Below are 20,726 nucleotides of genomic sequence, written 5' to 3'. Positions count from 1 at the left end.
AGTGCAGAGCTGCTGGGAGGATATAATCTTTGAGAACATGAGAATGGGCAGCTGGAGTTGGGGTGAGGGTCCATCTCATTCAGGTTTCCATATTAGACAGTGGCCGGTATCAGATATTTACTGGGAAAATAATGTCTCATAGGACAGTGACAGTGTAATTTTTTTGCCACTGAGTCCAGCATGTAGCTTATAGCAAATAAGTGATTAAGAAACACTCTTGAGTGGACTAAGACCAACTTTATCAGCCTCATGCACCTTGTGTGTGATTATCTGTATGTTTGTAAACACACGCAGATGTAAAGGTGGCTCTGTGGATTGGAGAGTGGAAAGGGACAGTAATTTCCACAAACACTTTTCCTTGTAACTGATGTGTACAATGCAGTAGCTAAAAATTATGTTTAAAATAAAATGGATGACCATAAATGATTAGCTTAAGAAACTCCAAGCTTTCAGCTCCTGGCAGCCATCTGATTACAGAGGTTCAGAATGCTGATTGCCTGATGCCGTGATCAGCCTTCCTTAAGAGGCTGATAAAAAACTTTCTAATATTTGAACTTCTAACATGGTTCTTGGTTACTTTTATTTTTAATTTTTCATGGCAGATTGATAGACTTGGTTATCATCAGTCTTTGGCTTCAGCAATGTTTTACAGCTTCCAATTTTTGTTATTTTAAAAGTATGCCTATTATGGTAGTGCCTTCACAAGGACATTGGTTTTTTTAAGTTGCAGTAATATCAGACTTGAGAAGGACCAGGAGTTGACAGATTTTCTGAGCTGGTCTAAAAATTCTAACAATTTCTAATTTAACTTCTTGCTTTTTTGACTTTCATGATTGATGTGTTAATTTATGTCATTTTTAAGTAAGCAATTTTTAGAATTTTTTAGATATCTTGTATGTGTCATGTGGGTTTATCTTAAAAATGCTTCAAGGTTGGTGTCTTTAATATTGAACTACAGGCATACACGATTGCTTGGAGTCTGTTATATTTGTTAGACCTTCCGATGTGTTTTGTAAAGTCACTTGAGTGTTTGGCTTGATCTCACAAATTTTGCATCTCATGGGGACCAGGATTCATTAATCAGCCATAGGATCTTTAAATAGGGAAGGCTACCAATGCAAGAACCAAACTTAGAACAAGTGAGGAGAATGGCTGGTGCAGTGACCTCTTAGGAAACCTGTTTTCAGGAACAACCTCTGGGACCTTTCTCAGGTTAGTGGAGTTTAGGAGTTCACCAAGGACAATATTCCCTGTTTCTCCTGGAAGTTTAAGTGCTTGCTGCACTTAAAGCTCTTCCAAAAAGGTATTAGAGATGCAGATATGTGATATGGGTGAGGCTGTGAGTTTTCAGATGGTATCCTGTGAGAAAAACTGTGATTTTTACACTCTGCACTTGTGGGTCAGCTCTTTCTGCTGTTTACCTTTCTTTACTTTTTCTTAGGTGGAAGGGACAGTGAGGGGCAGCTGATCCTCTAAGACTGGGGACCTTCCTGTGGCAAAAAACACCCCAATAAAAATGTGATTCCACAAAAAAGCTATGAGGGCTATCTACAGAAGTTTTAAGCTGTGGGTAGTAGCTTCTACACTGAAACTGCCTCACATGGAAATTTTCTGTCCTTCATTTCTTAATTTTTTCTTCTTTTGCTTCGTTTTAGATGGCCAATTTATTTGTTTTTTAATGTCTCTTCCCCTGTCTTACTCAGCATTATAGCTGCAACACTTTTTGATAATTTTAAGTTTTAGGCTCTTTCTTGTTTGTTTTTTCCAGTTATTGGTCTTGATGATACTATGGATGAAGAAGGAGTTAAAGAGAGTGGTAATGACACCATTGATGATGATGAGCTTGCTTTACCTCATAGGAATTTGAGAAGCCGTGTTGAAGAAGCATCAGTCACATCACCGAGGAAATCACCACGTTTAATGGCACAAGGTGATCATAGATTGTGTTTGCACATTTGAAGTAAATCAAATCTTTAAAATCTCAGCCTCAACATTCATGAATTTAACTTGGTTGTGTGAATTCCGATATAGAAGCTTCATTTTTCATACACTGCAGTTAGAAGCTGGCATCCATAGGGTATGAGTCAATTAGAATTCCTCTTTAATAAGTATTTAGTGTTTTCCTTACAGCTTATGGTCATTAAAGTAAGTTTTGAGATTTTTGATCCTTCTACCTACATAAAATTAAAAATGTGGTTCTTCACCAACAAAAGCATGATAGAGTTGCAAAGCAACATTGAAGTATTAGGTTAACACGTCTCTATTTCCAATTAAAGTTTTGATTCTATTTTTATTTTCATATTCTCTTTTTATTTTGAATTGGGTTATACTAATTGCAGTCAGAAAGTCTAATCAAAATATCTCAAGATACTTAATACTTTATTAAAATATTTTTTATTAGCTAATTTATTATAGTTACAGTTTTGTAAGTTGTTGAACTGGAGTTATTTACTGCTCTGCTTTTTTCCCCTATAGAGCAGGCTGAGTTAAAAAGTAAAAATGACTTAATATGGAGATCAGAATTTACATAAGAGCCTGTGGTACAAAGCTGGTGATTATGCTGTTTAGCAAATATAAAAGTTGTCATCAGAATGTGGCTGGATCTCAGATTTGTAGACTGTTCTCTAAAAGATTTTTAAACTTCAGTTATGTTTCTAATCACAATGTAGTTTGTGCAATTTTTGTTTGAGTAGAGGAGGCTTAGAAGGTAGAAAAGTAGAGTTAGTTTTGATTCTCTTTCTATCATCACTTGTGTTCTCTGTGTACTACTTAGAAATTCCATAGCCTTTAGAATAATGGGATTTTACATCCAAATTATGTCAGTGTAAAATTGAAATACAAGTAATTTGGTTTTGGGAAGCTTTTTAAGTTTAGTAAACAACTAAGTTTTAATTTCTCTTTGAATCCAATAAGCGAAATTGGGGTAAGTCACTTTTATTCTAAGCAAATCTTGTATTTGCAAAAAGCAGGAAGCAGAATATCTGAGAGATTTTCTTTTTCCCTTCCTAGAAGCAGTACGGAGTCTGCGGCAGAGCACGCTGGCCAAGCGTTCCAATGTTGCTCCTCCTCTTAATACCAAGAAATCGTCTGTAAAAAGTGGATCTGCTCCAAAGAATGGACAGAAACAAGAGAAAAGTCCAGTTAAAGAGGCCGATGCTGCTGCACGCTTGAAAACGGAGCAGCCTAAGGAGGTTAGGCGTAGTACGAGACGATCAGGGCAGGTGGAAGGAGCGGCAGCAGCAGTAACAGCATCCCAAAGTAATACAAAATGTCTGCCTGATCCTGAAGATGTGAAAGAAGTAAAGTCTGAAAGCCCTGAGCAGGCAAAAGTTGAAGAAACATCCCAAGAGCTAAATTGTGGTAATTTAACGGAACCCTGTTCTGCTTCTCCTGGGGAAACAAAGGAAATAGTAGAGATTGCAATGAAGACTGACTCTGGGAGTGCTGAGTCAGTTTGTTCAGTATCTGCAGATACTGAAATGATTCCAGTTAAAAATGAAACAAGTGATGTGATTGATTCAATGGACTTGGAAAATTCTTCAGAAGAAAAGACTGATAATAAAGCAGAGGAATCAAATAAAGCAGAGGAATCAGAGAAGAAAGCAGAAGAACATAATCAAATAGAAGTAACTGGAAAAGATAGTGATTCATCTAGTGTTTGCATGAATACAGGTGACATTTGTGAGACCTTTTCAAATTTGTCCAGCTCTGTGAAAGAGGGGGTTGATTGCAGTTCAGGTTCCCACAGTGTGGAAGTTCCTGATGAAAATACATCATCAGTAAAGGAATGTGTAACAGAAGCTGGAGGTGATGACAAGGGAATGGAGAAAACTGAAACTCCATCTGAGAAACTGTTGGACAGTACAGACTGTGATAATAAAGACTTGAAAAGTACAGAGTTTACTTCTGCTGACCCAGGAAGTAGCATTTTAGAAAGCACTGTTGTTGACCAATCAAGCCAAGATGTACAGCAGCAGATCAGCTGTACTAAAGTAGAAGGCTCAGAGGCATTAAAATTTCAGGAAGATGAGAAACAAATGGGTATTTCAACAAAATGTGAAAAGAACATTAGGCCTCGGCATAGTAAGTCTGTAGTACAGAATAAACAAAATCTGACTGCAGGTACTCGGCAGAAATCAGGTACAGTGCAACAAGAAATGACACGGTCAAGAACCAGAGCTGGTGTTGCTGGTTCAGGCCTTCACAGTCCCTCTTCAGCAAGTCTGAAACGGAATGCGGATGAGCAAGAGAGTCATCAGCATCCAAATAACCCAGTTAAAATCAGGAAGAAACAATCTGATCTGGGTTTGAAAGCAAAGAGTAGTGTTTCAGGGGTGACTGTTAAAAAACAGGCCAACACAAAGCTGAAGAAAATACCCCGAGTCCAGGCTTCTGGGCAAGCCCAGAAGTCATCAGTTCAAAAAGCAAGTGAGAAATCTCCTACACATCAAAGCTGCTCTAAAGATACCCACCACTCTGTGCATTCGTTGTCAGGCCATGTTTCACATCCTGGTCAGAAGCAAGCCAGCAAACACCAGCTTGCAACTGGGCTAAAATCAAATAGCTCCACAAAGGAAGAGGCAGAGAGTAAAGATCCCTCTGTTGTAGAACATCTGAAGGAGGATGATAAAGAAAAAAAGTCAAAAAGAAATGATAAGAATCTCCAGCCTCGCCAGAGAAGAAGTAGCAAAAGTCTTTCACTTGATGAACCTCCCTTATTCATTCCAGATAACATTTCAACTGTTAAAAGGGAAGGCTTGGAACATACCCCTGCTAGTGAAAGCAAACATGTTTGGGTGCCCAGCAAGCAGTGTGGCTTTTGCAAAAAGCCACATGGCAACAGGTGTGTGTGGCAGTGTGTCTTAGGAATTTATTACTGGTCTTGGAAAATAATTTTTTTTCCTTCCACCAAATGTTTCATGCTGCTTGTGCCAAAACAAAATCGTAGTCTTGCAATGCAAGTCTGTATGTCATACAGTCAGTTAATTTCCTTTGCACTTGTACACGTTTTTTGGTCATTTAAACAGAGCATTAGAAACTAGTTTGGCCCAAAAGTTTGAATAGAAATGTTTTATTATATGAGTACATATTTTGATGAATGTATAATTCTTCTGTGCTGTTTAATTATGTGCTTTAAACTTGACTTTTTTTCATAGAAAGGAAATAAGATACCTGTGTTCCAGGTTGTCATTTCCTTCTTTCCAGGGACCTCTTAAGTGGAAGGATCGCCATCAACCAAAAAAATCAAATAGTTGTTTGAATGTGACTTTTATCTGGTATAGGTCCAGTTCTAACAGTAGAGGTACAGATGTTTTTTTTTTCACTTTGTGTAATCATTGCAGTCAGGTTTCATGTAACAGTAATTAAGTAATTGGCAGGGAGAAGTGAAGAACGTGAAAAAAGCCCACAAAACTTACACATGGGCATATCTGAAATTGCCTTTAAACTTAATAATGAGGTTGCATCTGAAGTTGATAATATCCCTCTGTGGCAAAACTTACTCTGCACAGTAAGTTAGCTGTAAAAGACACATTGGGTTTCACTATCAGTCCAAGAATAAGTATTCCTTTATTACACTTACTGTGTTTTAATACTGAAGTATTTTTTGTTGCTGTTCTACCTGCTAGCCTACTTTTTGGTTTTTTCTTTAATGTCAAATTGAAGATATTTGTGATTAGCTTATTTGAGAGAAAGTTTTAACAGTCACTTTTAGTGACTGTGCTTTAGAACTCCATACGTCAGAGTGAAACATGGAGCAATTACCTTTGACACCTGAGGGTTTTTTTGGCACTTGTTTGTATCTAAGAAGCCCTTCTGAGCTTTATTGACTCATTGCACCATATTTGAAAAACAAGTACATAAAAATTCATTTACTGTACAGCTGTAACTACAGTATATATATAACTACAGTAACTACATCATTATGGCCTACTGAAAGAATTAATAAGAGATTTGCTCTGCCTGGTTGCTGAGGATTACCTGATTGAAGGGGATGCTCAAATTTAGTTCCATGTAGGTTTTTTTTTTTTCTTTTTTTTTTTTTTTTCTTTTTAAATTCCTTTTATTTTTAAGACTCTTTTGTGCCTTTGTAAGTGTGTTTAATTTTAAGCAGGGTGCATTTCCTTAGTTTGTGTCATCTTAGGCGTTACCAGGACAGTAGGACTGAGTAGCCTGTGTTTCAGTAGATTACTTCCCAAAAGGCTGCTTTCTGGATACAAAAATGCTTCTATAGATATTTTTAAAGCAAAATATGATATTTGGAATTTAAACTACTCGATAGCTGTTAAAAATGCAGCTTTAACTTCATCTTGTGCTATATTCTTTCTATTTTTGCTAATATTTTAAGCATTCTGTGTTGGTTTTTTTTTAATGTCAGAGTTCAGAAAGTCTTGATTTTTATTACTAAATGGATCTAATCAGTGTGGGAAGATGTGGCAGTGACTCAGTTAAATCTACTTATTTTAGTTCATAAAGTCAAAGTAGCATTACAGAAGATGCAGGGGTGCACAGCGATATAGGATTAAGTTCAACAAACTCAGTTTTGCATTGCCAGTTCTTACTGCTGCCAGAAGAATAATATAGTGTATGAATCACCAGCTGAGGTTGGATTGAGACAGCCCATGAGTTGCTCCAGATGGTAATTATGGGTATCATCAGTTTTGTAATGTCAGTCTTCAGTGTTTTAGGGTTTTTGTGTTGGAATTGTCTGTGTCTGCATTGCGAAACTGTTGATACAACCAGTGCTTTCAGCAGAAGATAATCAGATTTGCTAAATGTATAGAAAGATTCTTAGCACATAAACACAGAATTTTTGTCTATAGAACATGATTGAGACACAGTAGTGGAATAAGGAAGCTTGCAGTGTTGAGCTTCATGCCTAATAACAGAAGATTTAAGACTGTCAGTGCATGACTTTTTATCATTACTAGTCTAAGTAATAAAGTTTTAATTTGTTCTGATTACTTCGTAGTTTTATGCTACAAATAATTTAAACCTTGCAGATTCACTTAAAATCATTAGGATACAAGAGGAAGCAAAACTTGTATCTCCAATGCCTTGGCATTTTGTGCTAATTTAATTATTAGTGCAAGAAAAATAAAACACATCTCGTACAGCGCAAAAGAGAAGAAGTGTAAGATGATGAATTTGAATTCTGTCTCTTGGAAACCGATCAAAACTATCAACATTTACTGTAATGAAAAGGGGATTTTAATTGGCTATTTGGACTATTTTTCAAGGAATTTTTGTTTCCCTTTTGAAACCACCTAGATGGTCACTCTTACCCTTTTTTCTCTGTTCATTCTATAAGAGAAAATGAGAAAAGTGTAAGTCACAAATGCTGTCAAATGACTGTGTTCAAGAAATGTCAAAGGCAGAGCTAAGATCTGAAACATTTGTGTTTCTATCTTGTTCTTTGGTTATTTCAATTTTGGAAATTTTATTTACTGCTGTGGTACAAATTGCTTGTAGGAAAAGAAGTTAAACTGAAGTTGCATCTCCAAACTGGGAAATAATTTACCAAGAGCTTTGTAGGATGTCATGTTAAAGTAATGTATTTGAAATTCAGGATGCAGAAATAGTCACTTGAAACTTTGTGTATTCCCTGTACTGAATGTAAAGCAACTAACTTGTTGTTATTATAATACCAAGCTTGAAGAATTGATTCAGGTTGAAGATAATGTGTGGAAATCGTGGCATCAGTGTTCTTTGTGTACAGAATTCCCAAAGGGTGATGCTTACATAGGCCTTACACAGACCCAGAATAATTTTACTCTGCCTGCTTGAACACCAGTAGAAGGATGGTACTTCAGTGTTGTTTTATTTCAGATCAGAATGCAACAAATAGAGTAAATTTATATCTTTAGGAATACATGCAGTAATTTGCTGGCCACGTACAAAGTAGAAGTATGCAGATAGAGTGGGTTTGTCTGAGAAAGGAGGAATTCTGCTTTATAAACATGAGATTCACATGATCAAAAAAGTTTACAAGTTATAACATCTTGCCTTGTAAGAAACCGTGCTTGCTTGCTTTCTGTTAATAGATCATCGTTGTTTGACACCTGAGCTTTGAGCAATGACTTCATGCTCTCCTTTGCATTTGTCTTGAAGTTTATAAGCTGTAACCATCATAGCTGTTTCATACATATTTTTTCATTACTCAGAGAGTGGGTTGTCAGTGATTTGCTTTAGGACTCTCAGCCTGTTTGCTTGATGTATTGTGATGTATCTTTGCTGCATAACTAAAAAGAATTGCTCTTTCATATGGAAGTAAGCCTTGTGTTTCTACACAAGTCTGATGACAGTTTACTTTTTGTAATTTTCAGCACACCTCAAAAGTTATTTTTTTCAATGCAAGGTTTGAATTGTTGTTACTCATAGTATTATTTTCAACATGTTCAATGTTGCCAGCATGTTCCCCTATTGCTGGCAGATGTTTTCTAATCAGCTGATAATATAAATCATGCAAAAAATTTCATTTATTTATAGATGAAAAATGTGTATGTGTATGCATATCACATTGAAAAATATTAGACTGAAGTTACTACTCCAATTCCTACTGAATCCAAATGATGCTGAAAATATTAAGCTTTGTCACAAACAATAGTTACTTTTCAAGAATACAGATTAAAGGTTGTTAAAGATAGTTGAATTTTAAAAATAATATATAATTTCTTGGCATAGTACTAAATTAGGATGGTAGCTATGCAGACATTGAGAAACCTGCTAGTGTAAGGTTTCTCTAGTTTTTACTGTAGATGTTTAAATTCTCTGCTGGCCAGAGGGCTGAACTGGTTCCTTATTTATATAAACAGACAAAATCTAACAGGCATTTTTTAGATTGTCTCCCTTGTCTGTAGTCTGCCTTCTTTAACAAGAAGTTTGATCAATTTTAGATTAATAATTCATAGTAGACAACTTGAGATACTCTGTTTCTAAGCAAATGTTCTAGAAGGCATTATCACAGAGCAAGTTTGTAAATTTAATTTGGTGACTTCTTCTTGATTTCAACAGTTCCAAGTAAGATTGTTTTAATAAGGTGTGGAAGGTTGAGGATTCTCTTCTTCTGTTGTTTTGTGGTTGTGGTGTTGGTTTTTTGTTTGTTTTTTTTTGTTTGGGGTTTTTTTTGCAGGTTTTTTGGGTTTTTTTCCCTCTGATTTTGTTTTGTTATTGCTTGGGCTTTGATAATCCAGTTTGAGTGGTCAGACACAAACTGACTTCAGACCTCACAATAAAATTAAGTGATACAGTAGATTTTACTTAGGGTATTCCTTTCCCCCCACATTTCAACTATGCTTTAATATGGAGGAAAAGTTAGTAATGTTATAAAAAGTAGTTAATTGGAAAGCACTAAAATTTATTTAGCAAAGGTAGGGTATTCCTCATCTCTTGCTTACACATAATTCCTAAAAAGTTCCTTCAGAACTGTAGTACAGAAAAGTACTTTGGTTGATGGATGTAAACGGCAAACCATTTTTATCTGTAGTAAAGATTATTAGGAGATCAGTATTTTAAAAATAGTGCTAAATGTCAGTAAATTGTAGTAGATCCTGATTATCATACAGTACAAAAGAGAGTGATTTAGAAAGTAGCTTAAGGGTCCAAACTTACAGCCATCCTTGAATTACGCATGCATGGTTTTTTTTCAGGTGGTGATGTCTGGCATCAGTGGATAGTATACAACAAACAATATGTTGTGAGAACATTCTTCACAAGGAACAGTAATTAGAATAATGATGGTACCTGAGTTCTAGTAAACGTTCATTAGATAGTATGAGTGTGTTAAGTAGTGGATTATGCAAGGTGTCATCAGTTTACAGTAATGGATGATGCTTTTAAATTTTCTGCCTCTGTTACTGCTTTCTTCCTCTATGAAAAGCCTTGCAACATTAAAAGCTATCATGCTTTTCCACCCACAGCTGTAGAAAAGCTGAATGACAGTATAAGCCAACCAACATTGTAATGTATAATTAGCGAATGGAAGGACTCCACTGTGATTTTTATTTATGGTTACGTAATTGTGTTTGTAGATTTTATACAGATTATGTTACTATGCTGCAGTATTGGCAGGATTAGTATTAATACCAGTGGCATTAAGGAATCAAGCAAATGGATACCATAAGTTGTCTAAAATAGTTTTGTAAAAAATGAGCATAAATAAGTGCTTATAAATGCAGTTTATAAAGCATATGATGCTTATCCTGCAACCTGTGCTGAATCCACTGGTAATGGAGCTTCCCTTAATAATGATATATATGTGTATTTACATATGTGCATATATATATATATATATATGCATAAGTTTTAGTGCAGATTTGTAATTAATATTAGGAAGTGTACTCATTTTTTTTCAGGGTCCGGGGGATGTTTAGTGCTTTTGGCTGTGCTGTTTGTCATGTTTCATGAATTCATCTTTAATTCAAAAAGCATAGGGTTGTTTGTCTTCTTGCTGCTTCCTTTTTGGAGAGGTTCCTGTAATATGAATAGCAAAGAAAATTATGCCTTTAAGAAAGAGAGGAAATGTATGACATAAAATACGGGTTATTGAAATTTAGTACTTAGGCAATAAGTTTGCAGTGTCCTTTTTGTATGCTGCAAATTCCTTATAAAGAGTTCTGTTGATAGTGATTGAGGTAGGTTTGTGGGCTTTTTTCTAGAAGATCAGAACTTGAAAAATCATGTCACTTGTGTTAGACTTTGTCAAAAAAGAAACAAGTGGAACTGCTCATGTCTCTGTGCGTTACAAGGCAATGTAGATTTTTTTTGGACTGACCATATTTCATTTGAGCTTTGTATCAAGCCATACTGACGTAGAACATATACTCTGCTAAAGCTGCCATGCCGTGAATACCTTGTCCCTGCTTTAACATTGGCTGGAGTGTAGCATCAGTGCAGCAGAGAAACAATTGAAATGTTAATGCAAGTTTACAAGGGATCTGTAGAAGATTGGTGAATGGTGGTGCCATTAAGGGAAAAAGTGCAAATAGGGGACTTGCTTTAAATACTGAATTCTTTAAAAAGTGAGCAATGGGTTTACTCCTCTTAGGTGAGTTTGGGGCTAGGGTGTTATTTTGAATAGTTTGTTTGGGGCTTTTTTGATTAAGATTTGAGTCCTTTTGTGGTATTTTTCCTAATTGCTATGTACCACTAACATGAAGGATTAAAGAGAAGCTAGTTGTTTTGAAACTAATGATATTCTGTGGCAATGCAATTTACAATATTAATTAATCTTAAAATGCTGATTACTGTCCCACACTGCAAAACTCTTGACAGCTCCTGGTTTTTATTTTGCTTTACTCAAGTATAGCTTGACAATGGAAAGCTGTTTTATGAGGAAGGTGGTTTCTGCCTATTTTACAGTAATCATTTTCTCTGGAAACTTGTTGCTGTTACATAATTTGAATATATGAAGGTAATTTTAAAACATGGCCCATATATTTAGAAAATAAATTGTCTGAGCCTGAGTTTTTCATCTAACAAATGAATTAAATTTACTACAAATAACACACCAAAGAAAGTCTTCTGATCATAAGAGAGATTGTGGCAGGTTTGCATTAATTATTCTGTCTCTTTTTATGCTTCATCCATAACTTTCTGATTTTAAGGTGTCTCTTTTCATGTTGATATGTGGACTACCAAGGAGATTCTTTAAAGGAATGAAACAGTACCATACTCTATGCAAAAGTCCCAATGCACTATAGTACTGTCTTCTGTCACCTGTCAGTTTTTTAAAGATCTTTTTCTTCCAAAAAATTTTGTATAATGAAGTCCAATGAAAGCAAGTCTTTCACTGAATATGGCATGATGTAGTATTTTAAAACGTATTTTTCTTTCTCTTTCAGCTTTACATCTTCCAGTCCAGCCTTACAACATGGGTAAAAGTCCTGCACTTCAAATTTGAAGCAATCTGCAGTCAGAAATTTTGATGTTTCACTAGTCCAAGATACCAGAACTGCTTCAGTCAAAAATAACAACTGTGCAAAAGGACATCCTTGAGCCTTCAAACCAGGCTTCAGTTTTTCTTGACTCCCCTATTTAGTTTGAACATTGCCTATTACATAATTATAATTGCTACAAATCATAGTTGTTTTGTCTGCAGATGAGAGAAACAGAGATGTAAATGTGGCCTTATAGTAAAAAGGATTATCTACATTACTGGTATCAAAATCAGTATGTTCTCTCCCAGCCTCAAAAGTTCCAGTCTTGCATTTGACTAGTGTGGGGAAAAAACCTCAATTAGTAGAAATGGTGAATCTTCTAGGCAGGCAGCACCAGTATTTTTATTATCATTTTGTATAACTAGGTGTGAACAAAACAATTGTAAACAATATGTTCTGTTTTATAGAACAGGCATCACGGACATTTCCTGATTCTTTTTGTAGTCTTGGTTTCTCAATCCTGAATTTTGAAGTTTTCTTGTGTGTAGTTTTGTTGTGTGTGTTAAAATACAGTGTAACAAACCTTGTTGGGAAGACTGGAATGAAGCCAAATGAATCTTTCACCTTCAGTAGTTTGCTTGAATGACATTTCTCTCTCAGTGTGTAGTCTTAGTGAAGAATGATCTTTTCTGAGCTGAATTTATTGTAGGGCTTTTTGACTTCTAAAATTTTTATTATTTATTTGATAGACCTGAAAATAAAGATTTAAGACTGGATACCTATCCTGGTGCCTTACTTACACAACATCTCTATTACTCCCCCTTAATATGTGTGAGCTAAGCTGAAAAATTCCATGTGCTGTCAATTTAAAGTTGAAGGTGTGCAGCATCTTGTGTATTTTAGTTTAATCCCTTCAGCAAATACCCATTTTCTAAATATGAATCAAAAGTTTGTTTTGGTTACTAAACGCTGCAATCCATCTTCCTCATATAACAAACAAATTAGTCTCGGATGCCTGAACTTAGAAACTGATGAAAAAATACATATATTTTAATAAAAATTCAATTAATAGCAGTTGTGGCTTCATGATGGTGTATTCTTGGTTTCCTTTTGTTTTTGAACAACAGGCATTAATTCCTTAGGACACCAAAACACCCTTTAAGCATGATGCTTCGGCTGTGTGGTTTGACTTCATTTCAGCTTTTGAAGAAAATATTACATGGGGAATTTTTGTAACCAGTTTCAGTGTTTCCAGAGCTTTACTAGTATTTTATTGGAGTGGTACAAGATGTGTTCTATGTAAAGCACCCGCTGTGGACCCTTGCAGTTATGAAACAGGCACTCACCTTCTATTTCCTGCCCATGCATGTTTGGCTCTAGGCTGTCAGAAAGGAGCAGTGAGCTTTGTGTAGCAGTCCTGTCACTTCTATCTTGTTCTTCTGTTGTGTATGAAATATCATACCAAGTGCTGTGGTATTACTCTGCTGAGACCATCAGAAGTAATTGTGCCCTGGCATTACCTTTCTTGTTCTTGCAATTTGCTGAAACGCGAATTTGAAAAGATTGAGATGCTGACAAAACATGAAGGAACCTCTACATTCCTAATTAAAGTTATGAAGTAGATGGGCAGATTTTGTTTGCTAGTGACACATAGTACTATTAATGTACTTGCAGCTCAGAAAAAGAAAAATCAAAATGAGAAAATATTTTTGTTCCCAAACTAGTCTAAAAACCAGTTTCTTCAAATCTAGCAAACATCATTGTAGGCTTTTTCTCAATCTGATGGACCTCTAAAGCTTCTCAGACTCCTTTTGCATCAAAATAGTATTTTCTTCAGCAGAATGTAATCCTGGCATATTTTGAGTAGGGAGGGACAGAACATAAAGACAGCTTTTTCTTCTGTTCTCTTGTTTCAAATGTCTGCTGTTAATAAGAGTTTTCATCTCTTTGCGGTAACAGTAGTTTTTGAATACAATACCTGCATCAAGCCACCGGGAGCATTCATTTACAGTTCTAGTGAATAAGAGTTGCTTTAAACACATCTTCTAATGTTTATATGGTTCTGCCAAGTAGGTAAGTCAGGAGATAGCAGATCCTAGTCTGTTTGGGGACATAAGTTAGGAATCATTTTGCTTATAGAAGATACCTATAAGGTGAAAGAAATAGGATTTTCAGGTCAGTGTATTTAGCTCTTAAATATATTGCTGAAACAACCAGGTTTTCATTATCTACTTTTAAAGTCAGGTCTGTCTTCTATGAAATTCAAAACCTAGGAATTCAGTAAATATTTTTTTAGTGTTAACAAAGAGCTTCTACTTTCTTGAATACACTTGCAGTCTTTCTGGATTTGCTTTGTCCAGACTATATGTTAAAAGTATGTATCTTGAATATAGTTTATGTAAGTATAAAACAAAATGTAAAGAAAGAAATAAAAATTGAACAAAACACCTCAACAAATGAAAACACACACAAAAAACAACAACAAACAACTCTCACTTCCCCTGCCCTGTCAAAAATATGAAAGGGGAAAGAGAATGTAAGTGGCTATTGCGAGAGATCTTCCTACATCATTTGGAAGTCAGGTTCATTATTTGTAAAAAACAATTTCTGCCATATAAGTCTCCTGGAAGTAGTTGGTTTTTAGCCTGTGGAACTTTGAAATTCCACATCATTCCCAAATACTTGCACTGGAAATTGTAGCTATCAGTGCAATTAGATATTCATGATACCTGATGATGTTTTCAAAATTCTTTCACAAAATAGTCAAAAATCATGTTTTTATTTTAGACCAGGTGATCTTTACAATGCTTTGAAAATACTGTGTCTCTTAAGCTGATTCTGCTTTTAAAATAATGCAGTTGACTTGTGAGTTGAAGGATGTCCTTTATAAGATAATAATTTGGATGTTTGAAACGTTCTTTAAATAACTATTAGCTCTGAATAAAATAGTTGAGTAGCACAAAAGTGTGTACCTTATTTAAAAGAAAACAGTCACTAAGCTGGACAGGTGGTTTTGGAAGCCAAATTCCATATTCTCCAGTAAAGAGAATGAAAAGCAACTTTCTAGAAATAATTCACTGATAATAGTCTAAGGAATAAGATGTAAAATACCAACTAGTTTAGAATAGGTTGATACGCCCATTGCGTCTGTGAAAACATTTAAAGACCTCATGCTGCTGTGCAAAGTGGCAGCTGCTGATGTGTTTGTGATGAATGATGACAATTGCATTTGTAAGAAAGCAAGGATAATATCTTGCAGTTTTTTGAGTCTTTTCAAACAAGTTTACTGTTTCTGAAGGTTGCTGGGTTTTTGGTTTTGTTTTTTAACATTCATAAGAACATTGGTAGTAGTCTGAAAAGAAGCTTGGTAGGATTTGGGATCAAGTTACACAAACAGGGAGGTTTTGATAGTCTCTTGGACTACTGTAAAAAGCAAAAAGACAAACCCTCTCAGGAAGATCATACCATGTTGTAAGGCTGGAGATGGATGTAAAGCACCAAAGAAACTCACTCACTAGGTAAGAACAAGTGATTGAGATGCACAAATCAAATCAATTATGGTATATCCTGCTGAAAGTGCTGTATCTTTCAGTCGTCTTTCACAGTTTTCACTGACTTGTATCTTACTTTGTTTTCAGGTTTATGGTAGGTTGTGGTAGATGTGATGATTGGTTTCATGGTGATTGTGTTGGACTAAGCCTTTCTCAAGCACAGCAGATGGGTGAAGAAGATAAAGAGTATGTGTGTGTGAAATGCTGTGCTGAAGAAGACAAAAAAATGGAGTGTTCTGATCAAAATGTACCAGATACTCAAGTGAAACTTGAGCATAAAGAAGAAAAAGCAAATGAGTGGGAAAAACTGGGGGTGTCAAAGCAAACACCTACTTGTAATGTAAATACAACCACTGAAAAAACAAAGCAAATAGAGGACACTGGGAAGCACAAAGTCAAAATCTTCAGACGGGTGAGTTTTATTTAATGTTTTAAGTTCTCAGTTACGGGGATTAGAAGGTGTCTGCCTGTCCCATTGCTAATTATTAGACTATGTTTCAGACATATTTGTGAATCTAATCTAAATTATTTGCAAAGTTACTTAATTTTCTAACTGGCTTGACTCTTTCAAGAAAGTGTTGCTAAACTCTTCTTAAATTGAGCAGGGATATGTGCGTGTCATATGCATATAGAATATCTCAAGTTGGAAGGAACACATAAAGATCAGTTCCACTCCTGTCTGTGTATATAAACCTATACATACAGGTTTACAAAGAAACTGTGAAGAACCTTGTGCATTTTTCAGATTTTTAATGTATTATAGGACATCTGTCAATTTCCTATGCATTATAGGCTGCAGATAAGCAATATGAAACAGCACGACAACAGTATTTTACAGTATTTATATGCTGTAAAATATACATATATATAAATATATATACAACAGTATTTTATTTCAGAATGTATGTAAAAAAAAATGCCTAGTGCTGTGATTGATTCTACATTTTGTGTCTAATTTTACCAACCAAAGGATAATTTACAAGGATTATTGAGACAATTCTTCATTCTGTTAGTATATAATGTTCTATTCGTGATAACGTAATCATCAGTAATCCTGTCTTATTTCTGAGTAGTAGTATTGAAATTCTGGAATGTAAGCGGTTCTTTTTAATTTTAGTTTACGTATGTTTTCTGAACATCAGTGACCTTTGTGGCTAAAATGGGTTAAGGGATGTTCATAGTATCCCTGACTTTCTAAAATAACTGCAAATTTAGTGGTTGTCAACGCAGAGCTTAAATGCAAATTGTCTGTGCTGTGTCTTGAGCTAGTATGTAAAAAAGATTGTTAAGCACTGCTTGGCAGCAATTTGGGATATTGTTCAGTAATTCTTCCAAAAATTGTATGGTGGCACATACATCCAGGGTATACATTGTACAGTGTAAAAAGGAAAAAAATGAGAAAAATATGTGGTAATTACATAGAGGTTGATTGTAGCATTCTGTAGCATGCTAACATATGTAAATTTTTCTTTCAGGAATCTGGGGATGGGAAGAATTTACCAGAGTCCAGAGACTCAGATGCTAAAAAAGGGCAGCATGTTCCTGCTCGGAAAGGATCACAAACTGCCGCAGTTCCTCGGCGATCCTCTGAAGATAAAAATGAAAAAATAAGTAAAGAATCCCCTAGTGCAGTGGAAAGGTCCACAAAATCAGGTACCAAGGTTTGGGGATGTCCTCCATGCTGCAGTTCACATCTGTGTATAGTGGAGGATGATACCTTTCTTTATAGTACCAATTTTTCAAATCATTTTCCATAGTGGACATGATGATGAAGAGCTGTTGGTTCCCATAACATTTATGATCTTTATTTCTCATTTCTTTTTCAGTTTTATTTAGTAGATAGATGTGTCCTAGGGAGTGTGTGTTTCCTGTTTCAAGAGTAGAGCATGCTCACATAATCAAAAGTGGGAAAAGAAGTATACAGACATCTCTGTATTAAACTTAATTTTACATTGTATGAGACTTAGAAATACTCTTTTATAAAATACGATGAAATGCTTTGAATACATAAAACTGATTTGATGGCTGTAGAAATAATATTTCGAATTACTGATGTCTTTTGATAATATAATATAATACAATTATATTATAATTATAAATAACAAATTGACAATTTTATCAACTCATTTCAAAGGGAAACATTATATTGCTTGCTGAGTCATCAGATTTTCATCTAAACTTCATTTGAAAGGCTGAAGGGACATATTTACCCTCCCAGCAACTTCTGTCCTCTCCCCAGCTCCCTTCCAGGAAGCATTTTTCTTCTAAGATCATTGTAGTGTGAAGTTGTTGTCATTTGGGACTGAAATCTCAACAGCAAAGCTAGTGAGATTTGTGTGAGAACTGTGTCTTTTGCTCTGAAACTTAAGCTTTGAATTTTTGTTTAAAAATATGTAATTTAGCTCTTCTGGTCTTTTGCCAGTGCTGATGCATTCTAGAAATCTTTATCAGTCTTCAATTTGTTCCTTTTTTTCTGACTATAAAATGGAAAAAATAATATTATTCATTTCCCATTGTGTTCCTAAATAGAAGGCTGCTGCTCAAAATTAGTGACATGTTCACACGCTGACACAAATGAGCTTTCAGTTGAGTCTCTGAAAATTAGTAATTTTTCTTTAATGATTTTAGTTTGCTTAGACTTATCCATTATTTGTATTATTTATGACACAAACCTTGAGTGACATGAATCAGAACATGAGATTATTACAATTGAAATAATTTTGTTGGTAACAGATGCAGAAATGCAAAGTTTAATGTAAAATGGTGTTTTAAAGTACCAAAGCTTAATTTGCTTTTATGTGCTTCATAGTATATTAGTTTATTCATTGAAAAATGAATCCATGCTTTTACAAAAATTTAGAATCAAAAATCATACTTAAGATCAAGCTAATGAGCACTGGTCATCTTGATTTGATGTAGAAGAAATACTGCAAATCAAAGGGTAAAACCCCTGCTTCTGCTAAGGAAGTTTTTATTTTGGATTAACCTTAGTAACATAAAATCCAAACCAAAGAAGAAAAAGAAAACCAACCAAACACAGACCATCCATCCTGGGAGTCCACTCCTTCAGGATCAATTCTTAGCAGTTTAAAATAAAATTTCATTAACGTAATTCCATCAGCAGTAAAAGTTTATAAGTAAACCTACTTGACTATTTTACACTTCTTAACTGTGTATTTTGATAGGTATGCATGAGAAACAAGAAATTAAGAAAAAGAAAAATGAGAAAGGATCCATTAGTGCAACACACCTGCCAGCTGTGCCAGCTTCCAAGCCTTCTGCTGATCAGATAAGACAAAGTGTTAAGCAATCTCTTAAGGAAATTCTTATGAAAAGGTAAAGATATATTAAGAAATGAAATTATTAATTTGTATTTATAAATATTTTCCCTTGGAAGGTGAAGGAAATACTGTTAATTATTTGGATGCATTTTGTAATTTTTGCCATTGTGTTCTCTTATAGATTGACGGACTCCAGTTTAAAGATTCCTGAGGAGAGAGCAGCCAAAGTTGCCACAAAGATTGAAAGAGAGCTGTTTTCTTTTTTTCGAGACACTGACGCGAAGTATAAGAATAAATACAGAAGTTTAATGTTCAATCTGAAAGATCCTAAAAATAATGTATGTGTGATTTGTCTGTTGTCCTTGATTTACTGTAGATTAAAGGACCAGTCTTCAGTGTAGAAACATCAATCCTGCAGTTTAACCTGTTTGGCGGTTTTTTAGATTTCCTTGGTTTTTTTGATGTTGTTTGTTCTTTGGGCACTCTGTGTCCTCTGTGTTCTTCCCCATCATTAATTTTCCAACTCCTTGCTCCCAGTGTACCTGTTTTTTGTTTGGTTTCAAACTGTAGTAGATGTAGCCTGCCTAGTTTGTGTTTCTCTTTAGCACTGATGTATTATTTAGGTATTCCTGTCCCCCTCATAATCCTTTACTGTTTACTACACCTACTGTTTTTCTGTCCAGGATCTCCTCCCTATGCTTTTTCACACCCTGATTTCTCAAGTTTGGTCTTCACTCTCTGTTCTGCTTTCTATGAGCCCATGATTTAGCATCATACCTCCTCACCTTCTGTCTTTTGTCCTTTATCAGTTATTCTGATCAAGTTGCTTTGTTTATAGTGTTTTGCCATTACAGTTAGCCAACTATAAATTCTAAGAACTTCTATCTTAACTTTTGTCTAACAGTTAACTTCTGTTTTCTCTTTGCACATACTGCTAAAGTAGTTGTTTGTCTTTTCTTTACCCTAGAACTTCAATTAGTTAAGAAGCATAGATATTCTCTAATACTGTGTTCTCTTTGTTATGTAATGCAGAGGATTTGCACCTTTAAAAACAAAACCAGTAAACTGAGTTACTGCTGCAGTGAGCATAAACTCTTTCTCCTTTGAAACAGCAGTTAATTATATGTTTGATCATTAGGGGTATATGTAGATACATTGTTATGTAGAATAAATGGAGCTCTGGATTTAAGCTTTTCATGTTATAAAATCTATCTCCTTCCTGCAGTGGAGATAATTGCAAACCCACACATTCTATTTAGCTGTACAAAGCATGTTGTATGTTACTTCTCTGATATATTTCCTGCTGCAAGCTATTTTTGTTTTGATAGCAATGGTTACTTTTCTTCTTTCTTCTAGATATTATTTAAGAAAGTACTGAAAGGAGAGGTTACTCCAGATCATCTAATAAAAATGAGCCCAGAAGAACTGGCTTCCAAAGAACTGGCTGCTTGGAGACAGAGAGAAAACAGACATGTGAGATTTGTCAACTTCTGTTGTTTATTTGACAGCCAAAGCATGTGTTACTTCTGTTTACATTTAAGTGTATGCAGAAAGAGCAGAATGGATGTTGCAACCAAGCAGGAGGATCTCTATAATTAATTTTGTACTCAAAATCCAAAGATGTTGTTAGGGCAGAAGTGAAAGGAGTGTAGTCAGTTTCTGGGGGGAGGAAACCATGCACTTTCCTTTTCCTTGCAACTTTGTTGCTGCTTGGTCTTTCTTCTTTCTGTCTCAAGAGTGAACATTCCTTTGTCCTTATTTTCCATAAGATTTTAAAGCTGTTGCTGGAGTTTTATAAATACCAGTTTCTTAAAGAGGGAGAGAGATCTATTTGGACAAATGAAACCAGAGCAAACTGGTGTTGTTTCTAACTTACTGCTGAAGCATTATGAATCAGTTCCCTAGAAGTAAATCTAGAGCTGAAAACCTGATCTGCCAGTCAGAAAAGCAGCCTAAAGGGGCAACAAACAAAAAAATCAAGCAGCAAAAAAAACCTAAGAAAGTGTAGGAAGTTTACT

At 35.1% G+C, this 20,726-nt stretch overlaps 1 protein-coding gene across 4 annotated transcripts in view; it reads left to right on the top strand.

The window, feature by feature from the left end:
- Positions 1-20,726, top strand: part of PHF3 (PHD finger protein 3) — a 50,056-nt gene that overhangs the window by 17,575 nt on the left and 11,755 nt on the right. For all 4 annotated transcript variants that reach the window (XM_083857505.1, XM_083857504.1, XM_083857502.1 and 1 more), the window contains 7 exons: positions 1,769-1,930; positions 3,010-4,843; positions 15,515-15,839; positions 16,903-17,080; positions 18,613-18,763; positions 18,890-19,046; positions 20,065-20,181. In XM_083857505.1, coding sequence (XP_083713631.1) covers positions 1,769-1,930; positions 3,010-4,843; positions 15,515-15,839; positions 16,903-17,080; positions 18,613-18,763; positions 18,890-19,046; positions 20,065-20,181 — 2,924 coding nt within the window. The remainder of the gene's footprint in view (positions 1-1,768; positions 1,931-3,009; positions 4,844-15,514; positions 15,840-16,902; positions 17,081-18,612; positions 18,764-18,889; positions 19,047-20,064; positions 20,182-20,726) is intronic.

This window comes from Zosterops lateralis (assembly GCF_965231275.1).
Source record: "Zosterops lateralis genome assembly, chromosome: 3".
NCBI lineage: Eukaryota > Metazoa > Chordata > Aves > Passeriformes > Zosteropidae > Zosterops > Zosterops lateralis.
Note: the sequence above shows the minus strand (reverse complement) of the source record. Positions and strands in the feature narration are given on the sequence as shown.